We start from the raw sequence: 16,049 nt of genomic DNA, 5'->3' as shown, positions 1-16,049 counted from the left end.
ACCATCCCTAAGCGCCTCTGCCTCAGCCCCTCCACCATGACTTTGTCTGGAAGGACGTCCTGAAGATGTCCGGTCTATCCTGTCTAATTGGCATATTACCCTTTTATTAGTATAGATAGTCTAGACTGGGAACTCTTTGAGGACAGGATCTTTGTCATTGATTTTCTGATAATGAGAAAATCAATTCAGCTGGCCACTAAAACATGAGAGAGGAACTGAAAATTAAAACAGAAACTACAACTTGCAAAGGAGTATTACCAGTCACAAAATGGAAAAATTATACAAAACCATAACATGCAAATCAAATTAAGTTCAGACTCTTAAGACCAGCTTATTCAGACCCGTGTTCTAAATAAGACAAACTAACATAGCAATAACTCCACACAAAGTTATGTGTACTAAAGACAAGACCACTGATTGTTCCAGCAACTTCTTAGTTTACATATTCTGACCAATGTCGGCCAAAGCCATCCGATGACTAACTCTAAAGATATTCTTCCCTAACTTCTACCTGTTAACATGTTATACTCTTCATGGAATGTGCTCTCCCTTGCTGCAGCAAGCAAATGATTTATTCTATTTTAGATACTGGGAATAAAGAATTGAATGAAAAAAGGCTTTTGCCTTCAAGGGACCTAATAGCTTGATATGATAGACAAATATTAACAATACCGTGTGCTATAAATATAATAGGAATAAATGCTGTGAACATTCAGCCCAGTCAGAGAAGACTTTCTGAAAAAAGTGATTTTTTAGAGAAGTCCTGAAGAATGATTAGGAGTTAGGTAAAGAACAGGATTCGGCATGATGATTGTTTTAAACAGAAGTGCCTTCTTATTTAAACAGCACAGCTTGCTTTTACAAATAGATTAAGGATTTTATAGGCCAAAATGCATAAAAAATTATAATGCTCCTCTATTTGATATTTAAAATAAAATAGTATTAACTATAAAATACATGTGGGAAAGTCCTTATGTCTACTTTTCCTCAACATGTTTAACTTAATACTTTAAAAGAAATCACAAATTTTCTAAAAAATATATTTATGGCTGGCCAGTGTGGTTGTCATCCTGTCACTGAGATGTCATGAGTTTGGGCTTAATCCCCAGTAGAGGGAGTGCAGAATTCTCTCTCACTGTTGCTGTTTTTATCTCTCTCTTCCTCTTCTTCTTTCTCTCTCTAAAATAAATAAAAACATATTAAAATAAATAAAACATTAAAAATTATATAATTATGTTCCTGTTTTGATGATTTCTTTAGCATAAACCAGGTATCTATTGCAAAATGAAACAGATAATGACAGATAGATGTAAATCTCATTATCCAGAGCAAAAAATATGTACTATATGGAAAACCATCTGACAGTGAAATGATGTGATATCTATGTTATCAAAATAATACAAAATGAGTTAAAGGGAGAAGATGGAGTATCAGTATGATAGACCATGAGTCAGTTATTGTAGAAACTGGATAATAGGGAAGATTATACTTCTTTGTGCTTTTGCATATGTTTAAAATTTTTCCATAATAAAAGTAATATATATTAAAATAAAAATCTAGGATGACAAGGAGACCCAGAAAACAAAAAGTCCCTGGCAAGGCCTAACAGACTGGCTAGAATACAAGTTCCATGAAAGTAGAGACCTTGCATGTCTTTTTACATCTATATCTCGTGTCTAGAGAAATTTATAGCACACACGAGGCCCTCAATATATATTTGTTGAATGAGTGAACACTGAAAAACAAAATCCATAACTTGAATGAGAGTCTAACAGCTCAGACTAAGAGTCAAGACTCTTGAGATTCCCAGCTAAGACTCCTAAGCTATTCTAAGAATAAATATTTTAAGAAAACCACCCAAAGAAATAGCAAAGCAGATTCAAAGATTTCATTTTAGAATTCCATCAGAAGTAGGTATTTACATGCTTATATGCTTTTAATCCTTAGAGACCTTCTATGGGGACTATACCATATCATTTCATTGCTCTTATCCAACAAATATTTATTATGAAGATGTCTCTTTCTTTCTAGTCAAGAATCAGAAAAAAACAAACAAACAAACAAACAAACAAAAAAAAAACACCTATGTATTCTCCCTTCCCTCTTTTATTCTCTGGTTAATATTAGTGAGAGGAGGAATAAACAATCTTTTGGTGAAGGTTCACCTCTAAATTTGTTGTTTGCTTAGGAGCCTTAGGACAAAGCTGTCTATTACAAAAGAAACGATGCAGAACCTTAATTAGGGCTCTTGAAATTCAAGTCCACTTTACAGCAGAGGAAAATGACCAACAATACTGAAACAACAGACATCAGCAAAATTAAATGTCCACATAAGATACTTTATGAAGTTTAAAGCTATGCTGCCCAATACCATGGCCATTAGCAATGCATGGTTATTGAGCTTTTGTGTTGCAGCTTGCTTTAATTGAGATGTGCTATAAGTGAAAGTACACACCAGATTTCAAAGACCAAAAATAAATAAAAGAATAAATAAAATATCTCAATAATTTTTATATTAATTGCACATTCAAATAATACTATTTTGGATATATTGGGCTAAACAAAATATATTAAAATCAATTTCTCCCTTTTTTGTTTTATTTTTTACTTTTTAAAAATGTGGCCACAAGGAAATTTAAAATTACACATGTGTCTCACATCATAATTTTATTAGATAGTGGTTTTTAAAAAGCCTTTATTGTTCAGATTATTACAGATGTTCCTTTCACTCCCCCCCCCCATAGCTCCCCTCTACCCGGTTCCCACCCCACCCCATGCCCTCACCACCCCCATCCTCATCCATAGGTATAAGTTTTTGTCCAATCTCTTCCCACACCCCCACAACCCACACTCCCACACCCCCACACTCCCACACCCCTTTACCCCGGAGAATTGTCAGTCTTCTCCCTTCCCATGGCCCTGATTCTATTACATTCACCAGTTAATTTTGTTCATCAGGTTTTTTATTTCTTTGATTTTTAGATTCACTTGTTGATAGATATGTATTTATTGTCACTTTGTTATTCATAATTTTTTTTATCTTCACCTTTTTCTTCCTTTTCTTAAAGAATACCCTTCAGCATTTCATATAATATTGGTTTGGTGGTGATGAACTCTTTTAGCTTTTTCTTGTCTGTGAAGCTCTTTATCTGACCTTCAATTCTAAATGCTAGCTTTGCTGGGTAATCTTGGTTGTAGTTTCTTATTATTCATCACTTTGAATGTTTCTTGCTACTCCCTTCTAGTATACATAGTTTCTGTTGGGAAATCAGCTAGCAGTCATGTAAGTGCTCCCTTGTAGGTAACTGTTTTTCTCTGTCTGCTTTTAAAATTCTCTTTTTGTCTTTTGCCCTTGGCATATTATGATGTATCTTGGTGTGGTTCTCTGTGGATTCCTCTTGTTTGGGGTTCTCTGTGCTTCCTGGAGCCTTAGGACAAAACTGTCTATTACAGAAGAACCTGGACTTGTATTTTTTTTTTTTTTTACCAGAACCTAGACTTGTATTTTTTCACCAGGTAGGGGAAGTTTTCTGTCTTTATTTCTTCAAATAGGTAGTAAATATCTTGCTCTCTCTCTTCTTCTGGCATAATTCAGATGTTGGTACATTTGAAGTTGTCCCAGAGGCTCTTTACACTATCTTCATATTTTTGGATTCTTTTTCTTTTTCTCTTCCAGTTGGGTGTTTTTTGCTTCTTCGAATTTCAAATCTTTGATTTTATTCTTGGGATCATCCAGTCTACTGTTGAATCTCTATATATTATTCTTTATTTCAGTAAGTGTATACTTAATTTCTGACTGGTCCTTTCCCATTTAATTTTTTTTTTCTTTTTTTTTCACTCTAAGATTCTTGAAGGTCTCACTAAGTTCCTCAGAGGTTTCTAGAAAATTGAGTAACCTTATAACTGTGGTCTTGAACTATATATCAAGTAGTTTGCTTCCCTTCATTTCTTTCATTTATGACATGTTTCTTTGTCTTCCTATTTTGGCTGCTTCCCTGTGTTGATAGAGTGGCCTTCTATGGTAGGTGTCTCTAGGGTCCAGTGGTTCAGCCTCCCCAATCACCTGAGGTGGACACTCTTGGTGCACCCCTTTGTGGGCTGTGTGCACAGTCTTGTTGTAGTTAAGTCTTGATTGCTGTTGGTATCACTGGGAGGAATTGACTTCCAGGCCAATTGGCTGAGAGGATCAGCTGTGGGAGAACATGTATGCTGGAGACACCCTTATGAAGCAGAACTTGCTTCATTGGGGCTTTGGTGCTCACTGAATCTGCCCCTTGAGTGTGTTGCTTATAGATGTGAAGAGTTATAATCTGGTATGGTCTCACACTGACCACTGGGTACAGTGGCTCTTGGATCTCCAAGAAGGGGTAAAGTCAGCCACTGTCTGGGGCCACCCAGTAGGAGCTACAGAGAGATCTGCAGATTTCTTCTCTTTATATGAGGTTTGGAAGTGCCCAGATGAGACCCAGCTGTGAAGCAAGGCAGGCTGTGGGTGCCGGGCTTTGGGCCTTCTTTTGGAAGCTCTGGGGCTCTCTGACCCAGCTGCAGTTTGGTAGCTTTTAGTTGGAGAAAGGACAGGCCATTCATATGCAAGAGCCACTGTGCACAGTATGGGTGGGGTTGTAAATTGGGTGGGGCGGGGTTTCAGGGAATCACCAGGTTGGAGCAAACATCAATGGCTTCCAGTCAGCCCTGCACCAGAGAGATCCCAGTGTTTCCACGCCTGGCACCCCCACACAAGAATAATGATTGCTGGGAGTACCTCTGAGAGAAAGCCACCCCCATGTTCTAGCCTAATGCCAGACAATCCAGTTTCTCCCTGTATGAGTCTGGGTCCCCAGAATTTCACCTGGAATTGGAGTTCAGAGCAATCAGGAACTTTTATCTTCCTCCTGATTGAAAAAATCAACAGCAGTGCACCTGGTTGCCAGCCCATTCCATGTGTGTCTCTGCATCTCCACACCTCATACCAGTCTCAATGTGCTTTTTTCTTCCCTTCTAGTTGTAGAACTTCCACTCAGCCAGCTTTCCCATGGTTCTGGATAGTAGTTGTAGTTTTGTCTTTTAGTTGTAGTTTTGATGTGGTTGTTAGAAGTAGCAAGTACAGGTGTTTACCTATGCCACCATCTTGGTTCTCCCTTGGATAGTGTTTTTTGAAAATATAAGGACTTTTCTTCTATTGTGAACAAACTAGGAATTGTGCTGTTATTATATTAACAGCACAATTCCTAGTCTTCTTATTCTGTACTGTTTTGGTATTTACATTTTTATTGACTTGAAAGAGAGAGAGAGAGAGAGAGAGAGAGAGAGAGAGAGAGAGAGAGAGAGAGATTTGTTTTTGCATTTATTATGCATTCATTAGTTGATTCTTGTATGTGCCCTGACTGGAGATCAAACTTGGTATATAGCGACAATGCTCTAACCAACTAAGCTACTTGGTCAGGGCATATTTTAATATATTTTGGACACTGCTACATGAAATCATTATAATAAACTAGTGACCCAGTGCACAAAATTCATGCACATTAAAAGGGATTAGAGGAAATAATTTAATATTGCTATTTTTCCTTTCTCTATAATAGAAGTGTCAGTAATGAAAGAAAATTAATAAAATGTATATGAAAACCCTCCTCCTGTCAGAGTCTGGGGATAACCACAGGACCCAGAGTCAAGGCCCTGCCCACCCACATGCACCTCAAATTGCATGAGACCCAGACCCGGCCACCCCTCCCCCCCTGCCCCATTGGGCCAGATCCAGACCCAGTCAGTCCCACCCTTGTCAAGCCCTATCAGGCAGGGGGCATAGCATAGGTCCCCTGGCCTGGTGCCAGGACAGGGGGTGTGGCCTGAGGTCCCCCGAGCCAGACCGGGATGGGGCCATGCCTTGAGGTCCTCCATCAAGCCCTGCCAAGTGGGGGACATGGCCTCAGATCCCCTGTCCAGCTCCACTGGTTGGGGGGCATGGCCTGAGGTCCTCTGTCAAGCCCCGCCAGGTGAGGGGGTGCAGCCTCAGATCCCCTGGCCCAACACTGAGAAGGAGGCGCAGCCTTAAGTCCCCCATCAAGCCCCACTGGATGGGGGCACGATCTGAAGTCCCCTGCCAAGCCCCACGGGCTAGGGGGAGGGCGTAGCCTCATGTCCCTGATGGTTGCTCATTAAGGCTCCTTATGAGAACTTGGCCTCAGCTGTGGGTGCAGCCATCTTTGTAATGGAGTGATGGACAATTTGCATATTCCCTCTTTATTTATAGGACTAGAGTCCTGGTGAACAGATTTGTGCACCGGTGGGGTCCCTTAGCCTGGCTTGCATCCTCTTGAAATCTGGGGCCCCATGGGGGATGTTGGATTGCCAGTTTTGGCCTGATCCCCGCAAGTGAGGCAAGGATAGGGCTGAAAGTGGCAGTCAGACATCCCCTGGGGGCTGTAGCAGTGAGCCAAGCTGCAGACGACTGGGGAGAAGCCTGAACCCAGGCAGGGCACCATGCTACTCCTGCTCAATTGAGCCTGCTGCGGCTGCCACTGCCGCTACTCACTAGCACTGCTGCAGAGGCAGGAGAGGCTCATGCCACTTCAGCTGCACTCACCAGCCGTAAGCCCGGTGGCACTCCTGCTGTGGGAATGCACTGACCACCAGGGGACAGCTCCTGCATTGAGCGTCTGCCCCCTGGTGGTCAGTGCACATGATAGTGACCGGTCGTCTGGTAGTTTGGTTGACCTGTTGTAATGGTCACTAAGGCTTTTATATATATAGATTATTGGTATAAATGGAGTGTCCACCAAAGAATTGGTGATGGCCCATTAAACTTTTTTCTTTTTTTAACCAGGAGTATTCTGATTTTATTAAGGGAAAATGAGACTGTTCTCTGATCTCAGCTTATACCATTGGCTATTGCTGAAGTATTTCCTTTTGAATTACCTAAGGACTTGCTTCATTACAGCAAGCATTACTTTTTTCTTTTAGTTATGTATCTAGTCTCAAATGATAAAACTATAGTTCGTTTAAGATTCTCCTAATTCTACTTCTAGAGAACAAAAAACCTGGCATTCATTGTGTTAAAGGTGATTTGTATCTCTTCTGTTTTTATATACAAACTAGAGGCCCAGTGCACAGATTCATGCAGCAGTGGGGTCCCTCGGCCTGGCCTGCAGGAATCTGGCTGAAACTGGCTCTCCAACATTCCCGGAGGGGTCCCAGATTGTAAGAGGGTGGTTCTCAGGTGACATATCCTGGAATTGGGCTCCCTCCTCTCTGGTTCTGGATGCAGAACCCAAGAACTTCTCCTGCATTGAGCATCTGCCCCCTGGTGGTCAGTGTGCAAAATAGCTCCTGGCCGGTCAGCCGGTCATTAGGCTTTTATATATATAGATCCCCAAATTTTAAGCTTTTTCTTAAAAGAAGTACATGTGTGTTCATGTTTTCAATTAATCCTTACATACTGAAAACCTTTAATGACTGTACATCATATATGAAATAAAAACTAGTTCAAAATTTTTAATATGGCCTCTGTTTGCCTAATTTAACCTAACTTCATATCCCTTGTCACCTTTTGACCTTCTTTAAGATCCCAGTGTGTCCTTCCCTCAGAACATCCCACATGTTATTATGTTGGCCTGGAATGTTCTTTTCTCTTTCGTTTCACATGGCTAACTTCTACTTATTACTGTATTTTTCGGACCATAAGACGCACTTTTTCCCCCCTAGAAGTGGGGGGAAAAAGTCCCTGCGTCTTATGGTCCAAATATAGCCTACACATATACTTAAAAAAAAAAGTTTTTTTACTTGCCCGGCTCTGTGTGGTCTCTGTGTGCTTGCCCGGTTCTAAAATGGTTCTAAATGCTGCTGTTTACTTTACAGGGTTGATTACATGTGTTTATGACTGTGATGTTGGGTTTTAATGCACATAAAATATTTTAGGACACTATTTGTTTCAGAATCTTTTTTTCTTCATTTCCCTTCTCTAAAAACTGGTGTGTCTTATGGTCCGGAGCGTCTTATGGTCCGAAAAATACGGTACTCACTCTTCTTAATCGTTTAAATATCATATCCTTACAGAAGCCTTGTTTGGACCTTTCTAAATTATTACAAAGATTCATATTTTTCTCTATTTTTTTCATAATACCTGTAATTATACATTTCCCCCTACATATTATTTGTTAAATGTCCTCCTTGTATATTATGCTATAAGTTCCATGGCAGATATTATGTCTTTTTTTGTCTATCACTGTATTCTCAGCAAGTATGTCTGAAAACAGAGATCTTCAGTAAACGTTTGTTAAACAATAAATTGGAAAGAAAGAATAAAGTGCAAGAGTTGAAAATAGAAGATAAGGGAGTAACTATGAAAGGAGGCCATAGGGGATTAAATTCAGAGCATAAGATAGAAGGTAAAGTGTATCTATATTAGAATGGATGTCTTGAGAGTATATTAAATCGAGGTGGCTAAGAATGATTTCAAAGTACAGTCATTGATGTGTGGCTGGTTAACTTGTGGTTAGAATGCTGGGCCATTGACCTAGGAGTCGTGGGTTCAATTTCTGGTCAAGGGCATGTAACTCGATTGTGGATTGAGGCTTTGATCCTGGCCCCAGTTGGGGTGAGTGCATTGATATTTCTCTCTCCCCCCCTCCCCCATTCCATTCTCTCTAAAAATGGAAAAAATATCCTCAGGTGAGGATTAAAATAATAATTGAGCCAGAAGGGATGGCTAAATTTTACTATTAACTATATATTTTTTAAATCCATAAAAATAGAAGGAATCATGATTTAACCTGTGATATAGGTGTAACTTGTGATATAGGTGGGCTGCTTTGGGGAACAGATGTTGAGATAGAGTTAGAAGTACAAAAGATTTACTGGAGAGTAACACTGGTGAAAGGAAAAGGGAGGAAGAAGTATTTAGTAGGGGGAGCCATCAGTTTGCAGGTTTGACAAAACTTCTATCATTCCAGTGTTAAGTAGAGTAGATCCTTATATCATTCCTTGCTCATTCTTGGCTGAGGAAGGGTTGGGGGGAGGGGGAGAGAGGGGTGTTGGAGAAGAAGGGGAAGAGATTGCCCTAAGAATAGTGTAACTTCAGCTTGAAAGCTGAGAGAGCCCAGAAGTATGTCAGCTAATTACATGCCTTGCAGTTGAACAATGAGTTCTTTCTTGTAGGTATGTCTGAGCAATGCACATTGGTGACTATCATACATTATAGGATGTCAACTTAATCTAAATTAATCCATAAATTTAATGATTTTTTTTTACAAACTCAACAAGCTTTTTCTAATTATTTGGAAAGTTTCACATTTAGCTAAGTCAAGGATTTGCTCTATTATATACTAGAGGCCTAGTGCACAAATTCATGCACAAGTGGGGTCCCTTGGCCTGGCCATGATCAGGGCCAATTGGGGCCATCTTGTCCAGTCCCGATCAGGGCCAGCCAGCAGAGGAGGGATGGGGAGGTGTGGGGAGAGACTGGCTGCAGGCCCAGTAGGAACCACGGGAGGGCTCCAGGGCATGTCCGCCCTCTTGCCCAGTCCCAATCTGCCAGACCCCAGCAGCAAGCTAACCTACCGGTCGGAGAGTTTGTCCTCTGGTGGTCAGTGCATGTCATAGTGACTGGTCAAGAGGTCAACTGATTGATTGGATACTTAACATATTATGCTTTTATCGATATTATTTAGGATTAAGATAGTCGAAGACGATGGTATATAAAAACATGGCACCGGTGTAGTCATAGACAGAGACCAATTGAAGAGGACAGAACTAGAGCCACCTATAAATGAAAATATGAAGATATGATAATGGTGACATCCATCAAATATCAAGGGGAGACAGAAGTAGAATTATAGAGAAAAATTAGTTTGTCACTTGGAGAAAAAGTAAGCTAGATTCCCACCTTACACCATAAATATGAATGTATTCCAAAGAAAATAAAGACCTAAATGTGATTCTCTGGAGAGAGCAATAAACCGTAAAACAAAGAGAAGAAAACATAGAGTATCTTTGTGATGCTGAAATGCAAACTGAATTTTTAAACAAGACCCTCAAAACACCATTGAGAGTAACCCATAAGGTTTGGCTCAATGGACAGAGCATCAGCCTGCAAACTGATGGGCCCTGGATTTGGGTTCCATTCTGGTCAAGGGCACATGCCCAGATTGCGGGCTTGATCCCCAGAAGGGAGTGTGCAGTAGGCAGCCGATCTACGATTCTCCCTCATCATTGATGTTTCTATCTCTCCTTCTCCCTTCTTCTCTCAAATCAATAAAAATATATTTAAAGGAGAGAGAATGAGGGGGGAGAGAAAGAAAGATTATATCCATCAGCTAGGAGAGATAAATGGAAGAACCTAAGGAATTAAGTACACTCTGAAGAATATTCCTAGGATCAGGGCAGCTAAGTAAATCATAAGGATATATTTATATAGGTTAGGAACTATATCATTATAACTTACCTACCCAAAATATTTTCTCCTGTGTCTACTTCCCTTCATTTAAAATGAAGTACGTATCTATCTATCTATCTATCTATCTATCTATCTATCTATCTATCTATCTATCTATCTATTTTAGTTCCAGACATTGTACTCAGTGAAGGAAATATGAAGAGAAATAAGGTTGGGTCCTGGTCTCTAAAGAGCTCATAATCTAGTTAGGGAGACAGATGAGAAACTAAATAAAATGTTTTAATTCCCATTCTATAGGTAGTAACCAAGAGGTAACTACTTTCATTGCTCAGGTATTTGAATAATGAAGAAAGTCATTCCAGGCCAAGGGAACAGCATTAACAAGTCATGGGGCTTCCAAAGAGCATGGTGTGTTGGAAAATGTCAAGTCAGTAACCTAAAACGAGCCATTCTGAAATGTTTGTTACTGAATAAAGAAAGTAGCTTATTGGGGTTATTTTAGTCTTTCCTTAATAGCACTGATTATGTTAACTAATTATCACTCTTGAAGGCAAAATCAAAGATGAATCACTGAAATGATGAAGGATACATGTTTATGGTTGAGGAAGAGAAGTATGCTAGGCAGCACTGATGACTAACCTTGGAGTGATAATAAACATTGTATCATGGATTTAGAATAAGAGATTGCAATTAGCTACATTGGTCAGGGAAGATTTCATAGAAGTGGTAGGGCTTCATTTGATCATTCAAAAAATAGAGAACAGAGAACTGACTGTGCTTGGAGCAGTAGGTTCAAAACTACTGTTTACTAAGGAACAGATAATTAGATAATTGTAAAAATAAAGTAATGGATGCTATAATAGAAGCTAGCACAGGCTGATATGAGAAAACCTCAGAGAGGCTTTTGCGTTAGAGCAGGGAGGTCAGGGATGGGCATCCAAAGGTACTGCACTGACTTTGATGGATTAGTAGGATCCTGTCCAGTGAAAAGGAGGGAAACACATTTTGCAATGCCTCAGTTTAAAGAGAACACACTTCTTTTAAGGAACATGAAATAGTTCAGGATGGCTGGATCAAAGGCTGGAAGGCACTGAAAGAAGTCTCTAAGGCAAATAGGGAGGGGTTTGATTGTGTAAAGTCTTTTACAGGCTGTTAAAGAATTTGAATTTTTATCCTGAAGACAATGTGGAAGTTGATAAAGATTTTAAGTAGGGATGTGACATGATTTAAATTCAAGTTTCACAAAGATGTTAAGGGCAATGGTGATGGTCCTGGCCAGTGACACTCACTTGGTTTAGTGTTGTTCCATGCATGCATTAAAAGGTCACCAGTTCAGCCTCCCGTATGCAGCCTGACCAGATATGGAACCTGATACTCCATAATGTAAGATGACGCTCCAACCAACTGAACCACTGGACGAGGTCACTCCCAATTTTTAATTGTAAACTATTTATCTACCAACAGGTAGCTATGATGTGCAATGACCACCAGGAGGCAGACACTCCAACTAGTAGAGGAGGGAGCCCATTACCTTGCGGAATCCACCCAGGTTAGGTTGCTGCTGGGACATGGTGGGCCTCAAATCTCCTTCACCTGCACCTTGGGCCCAGAGATGAGTTTCAGCCCAATCCCCGCAGGCCAGGCAGAGGGACCTCTAGTTAAAGATATTTAAGAAGGTACAAGACAAAGCAAAATCTATAATAATAAAAGTATAATATGCTAATTAGCCAGATGTCCATCCGGAGGACCATCTGGACGAAGCTGGGGCTGTGAGGGAAGCCTGGGTCCCGGGTGCTGGAGGGAACCGGTACCAGCAGCCTTGGGGAGGAAGGCCTACTCTTGCACGAATTTCGTGCATCGGGACTCTAATAAAAATATAAAATAAAAGATCACCAGTTCAATTCCCAGTCAGGACACATGCTGGGGTTGGTTCGTGTCCCTGGTCAGGATGCACAAAGGAGGCAAATGAACAATGTCTCTCTCTCTCTCTCTGCATACAGGAGGCAAACGAACGATGTTTCTCTCACTCTCTCCCTCTCCCTCTCCCTCAAATAAAAACTTTTTTAAAAAAAGGCACTGATGATGAAGGTAATTGAATATGAACTGATATGGATGCAACCTAAGAGGCAGAGAGATTAAAAGGTTGTTGCTATTGTTTAGAGAAAATAAGAGATTTCAAACAAACATTAGCAGTGTTATTAAGAGAGAAGTATGTGTAAGGTTTGAGCTTCCAGAGAAAGAAGTAAAAACATTCCCTGTGGAAATGATGTGAATAAATATTTGGAAAAGTGGAGGATAAGCATATCTGTTTCCTGAAGTATACAATATTTGGCAGTGGAATGATTAGCTTTGGCCATCTGGAATGAATGGCCAGAGTAATGGAACTGTTGAGGTTGAAAACACTGGTGGACTCATCCAATGACAATTTTATTAAATAAATAAGATATTACCTTTTCCCTTGTAACATTAAATTTATAAAGTATTTTTATTGCTGTAAAATATACATATAAAATGTTATCATTTTAACTATTTTTGAATGTGCAGTTCAACAGTAAGTACATTCATATTGTTGTGAACCGTCAACCTAGCCTATCTCCAGATCTTTTTAACCCAAATTATAACTCCCCAATTCTCCCCCTCTCCTCCCACCCCTAGCAACTACTATTTTTTTTTTCTCTAGGAGTTTGGCTACTCTAGGTGGTACCTCACATTAGGAGGAGTCATACAATATTTGTTCTTTTATGTTTGGCTTACTTCACTTAGCCAAATTGCTTTACTAAACACCCTAGTTATTCCGTAGCTGAATTTTAATTTGTATCCTATACTATATGCTGTATTTGAAAACAAATATCTAGCTTTCTTTACTTGATAATCTTTTCCACTTACTGCTTTAGGACACGTCACTCCAGGAAATTACAAACTTAGCATTCTTCACGACAATTTAGGGGCTGTCATAAATAACTCTTTTATTGGTCTACTTACTCCAAGTGTCTATATTGTGAATTGTTTTGTTTATGGGCACTTGACCTGTTGCAAAATTCCACCTAGCACATTAACGTAAATAGCAGTAAAACAACTCAGGCAGAAATCAAACTTATTTGACCCCCAGGGAGAAGGGACGTTTATATTCGGGATGCTGATATGAAGGTTCTCTCTTTTGAAGCTACGCAATGGGGAATGAATCACTCTAAATGAAAAAAAAAATAAATTAAAAAACACAACCACTTTTCTTATCGTCAGCTACGGATAAGCCCTAACGTTTCAGACGGTTGGAAGCTATTGGAGAACTGCCAAGGTTTTCTCACCTTTCATTTGAAGCAATCCTAGGTTATTAGTGCTCTGCCCACAAGCCGGGTCATTTTGGACAAGACACTAAAATCCTCCGGAAGTCTCAGTGGGTTAATTAGGCCAGCCTGCGCTTCCCCAACCACAGCACAGCACACGGAGGGTGTGACAGTGAGGGCGCCCGCAACCCGAGGAGACACCCGGCGAGGCCGGAGGGGACACCCCCCCCCCCCCTCGGCGGGAGGCTCTCAGGGGGCGCTCCAGGCCCAGAGTTAGTTCCAGCCGACGCGCCGCGGCCGTTTCAGAAGACGAGCTGGGGCTCCTGCTGTTCTTGAAACCATCGATTTTTTCCTTCTAGTGAAAAAAACAAAACAAAAGTAAAATCTTTATTCCTTAAGAGGGAAAAAAAAGGCACAAGTGCCGCAAATATGCAAAAGCCCGAACCAGTGCACTCCATACGGTTTCGCTCTCCGAGAGTCCGACGTGTCTTCCCAGCAGGCCCCGGGTCATCGCGAGACTTCCTTAACTCTCGCGAGAGTTGCCGGCAGCCATCTTCTTGGGGGTGCTGGGAGCCGGGGAGACCCCCCGAATCTTTCCTCACATTGAACTGCTTCTTCGCCTTCGCTTCCTTCATTTTGCCTCTTGTGCGTTTCCGACAAGCGGCGGGTCCCGAGGCCGAGAGGAAGCCCGGGTCTAGGCGCGTGCCGCGCTCCCGGCTCCGAAAGATCGGCTGGGGTGGAGGGAAGGGGGAGGGCTCGGGCCAGCCGTTGCTGCCTCAGCCCGGGCCGGGGGTCCGGGGAGGGGAGAAGCTCCTGGCACCCCGCGGACTCGCGGCCTGCGGCGGCCCCCGCGGAGCTGTTCGCCGGCCCGGCTCGCGGGAGCCCGCCACCGGCGCCTCCCACCGCGGCCCACGCGGGCGGCGCGCGGAGGAGGGGGCGGGGGCAGCGGCGGCCGTAGCGGCCGCGACCTGGGCGGGCGGAGGAGAGTGACGGGCCCGGGGGCCGCCGTGGATGGTTTCTAAGATGATCATTGAAAACTTCGAGGCACTGAAGTCCTGGCTCAGCAAGACTCTGGAGCCCATGTGAGTACCCGGGGCTGTCGCCGTCCCCTTGCAGGGAGAGAGGGAGGGAGGTGGGAGACTGGCGGGCACAGACCCATGCTGTTGCCCCAAATGCCTGCGCCGGAGGCCGGAGCGGTGAGCGGAGGAGGGCTCGGGGGCTCTTGTGGTTTCTCCTCAGCTTCTGCCCCCGTCCCCGGGGTCTGCATGTCCCGGAGAGCCTTTATCGTATCGCTAAGTTGGTTTTTGTACCGCTGTCTCCTGTTCTTGTCTTCACGTTATAGGTAGCTCGATCCCCAACACACACACACACACACACACACACACACTCACTCACTCACTCACTCACTCACTCAATCACTCTCTGTGTTTCCTGAAGGTCCCCGAATCGGCGACGGCTTCTTCTTTTTCTTTTTCTTTTTTTTTTTTTAAGTGAATACGATCATAATATCCCGCCTATAGACATGCTTATTTAAACGAACTGAATGGTCCTTATAAAAGATTTGGATAGTTCTAGTCCAAGCCACTTAGGTTTTACCTAAATGCCATCTATCCCTGAAAGAAAAGCCACGTCTCCCCTGTGCAGGCTGGCTCACGGGCACCTCTTCTAGCTGAAGATGTAACAGGTGCTGAGATGCTCAGTAAAATCCCCCTTTCCCACCTACATGGTCGTTCGCCTGGAGAGGAGGAGGAGGAAAGGCAGTCTGCCCATTTGGAATAGTTAGCAGATTTGAGTGGGGTGTTGTAGATGGACTGTGTGTTTTTTGGGGGAGGGGACTCAAGAGTGCTGCAACGCTTTGGAGTGGAAAAATTAAGGAGTGTTTTAAGGATTTGTCTTTGACGACATAAAAAACATATGACGGGCCACGAGCTTTATAAAATTGGTTGATTTATAATAAACTTAAAGTGCACTGGGGAAAATTCACTCATTCAATAAATTTATTAAGCACCTACTTGGTAGGCACTGTGGGAAGCGTTGGGGAATGGAGCTTTCAAATTCCAAAGTTGACAAGACATAGTAAGCAAATAAGGTAACTTCAGGTAATAAGAATAGCGACGGTTGTTAATAATAGAGGATCTTGTAAAAGACTGATTAGAAGGCTTCTCAGGGGAGGTGACATTTGAGCAACACCTTGGAAGAAGGAACCATCTATGTGAAAGTCTGAAAAAGAATGTTTCTTGTGGGAGGAACAGCAAGTGCAATGGCTCTGTAGCAGAAATGATCACGGTGTGTTCCAGGAAGAGAAAGAAGGTAGTTGTGGCTCAAAGGAATCTTGTGGCGGGGGAGAGAATGGAAGGACATGAAGGTCTAGAAAT

The 16,049-nt window shown here is 42.0% G+C and overlaps 1 protein-coding gene across 30 annotated transcripts in view; it reads left to right on the top strand.

Annotated features, from left to right (window-relative positions):
• Window positions 1-14,199: 14,199 nt before the first annotated feature.
• Window positions 14,200-16,049, top strand: part of RBM26 (RNA binding motif protein 26) — a 75,527-nt gene continuing 73,677 nt past the window's right edge. For 14 of the 30 annotated variants that reach the window (XR_006742964.1, XR_006742962.1, XR_006742959.1 and 11 more), the window contains exon 1: window positions 14,474-14,756. Coding sequence is in view for 17 of the 30 variants with exons in the window: in XM_045588731.1 (XP_045444687.1) it covers window positions 14,686-14,756 (71 nt within the window). In the remaining 13 variants the exon portion in view is untranslated. Of the gene's footprint in view, window positions 14,757-16,049 lie in introns of all 30 variants that reach the window. The other 16 variants (XR_006742969.1, XR_006742968.1, XR_006742965.1 and 13 more) reach the window with 7 other exon arrangements.

This window comes from Pipistrellus kuhlii, unplaced genomic scaffold, assembly GCF_014108245.1.
Source record: "Pipistrellus kuhlii isolate mPipKuh1 unplaced genomic scaffold, mPipKuh1.p scaffold_m20_p_3, whole genome shotgun sequence".
Lineage (NCBI taxonomy): Eukaryota > Metazoa > Chordata > Mammalia > Chiroptera > Vespertilionidae > Pipistrellus > Pipistrellus kuhlii.
The sequence above is the reverse complement of the archived record's forward strand: the minus strand, read 5'-3'. Positions and strand labels throughout refer to the sequence as shown.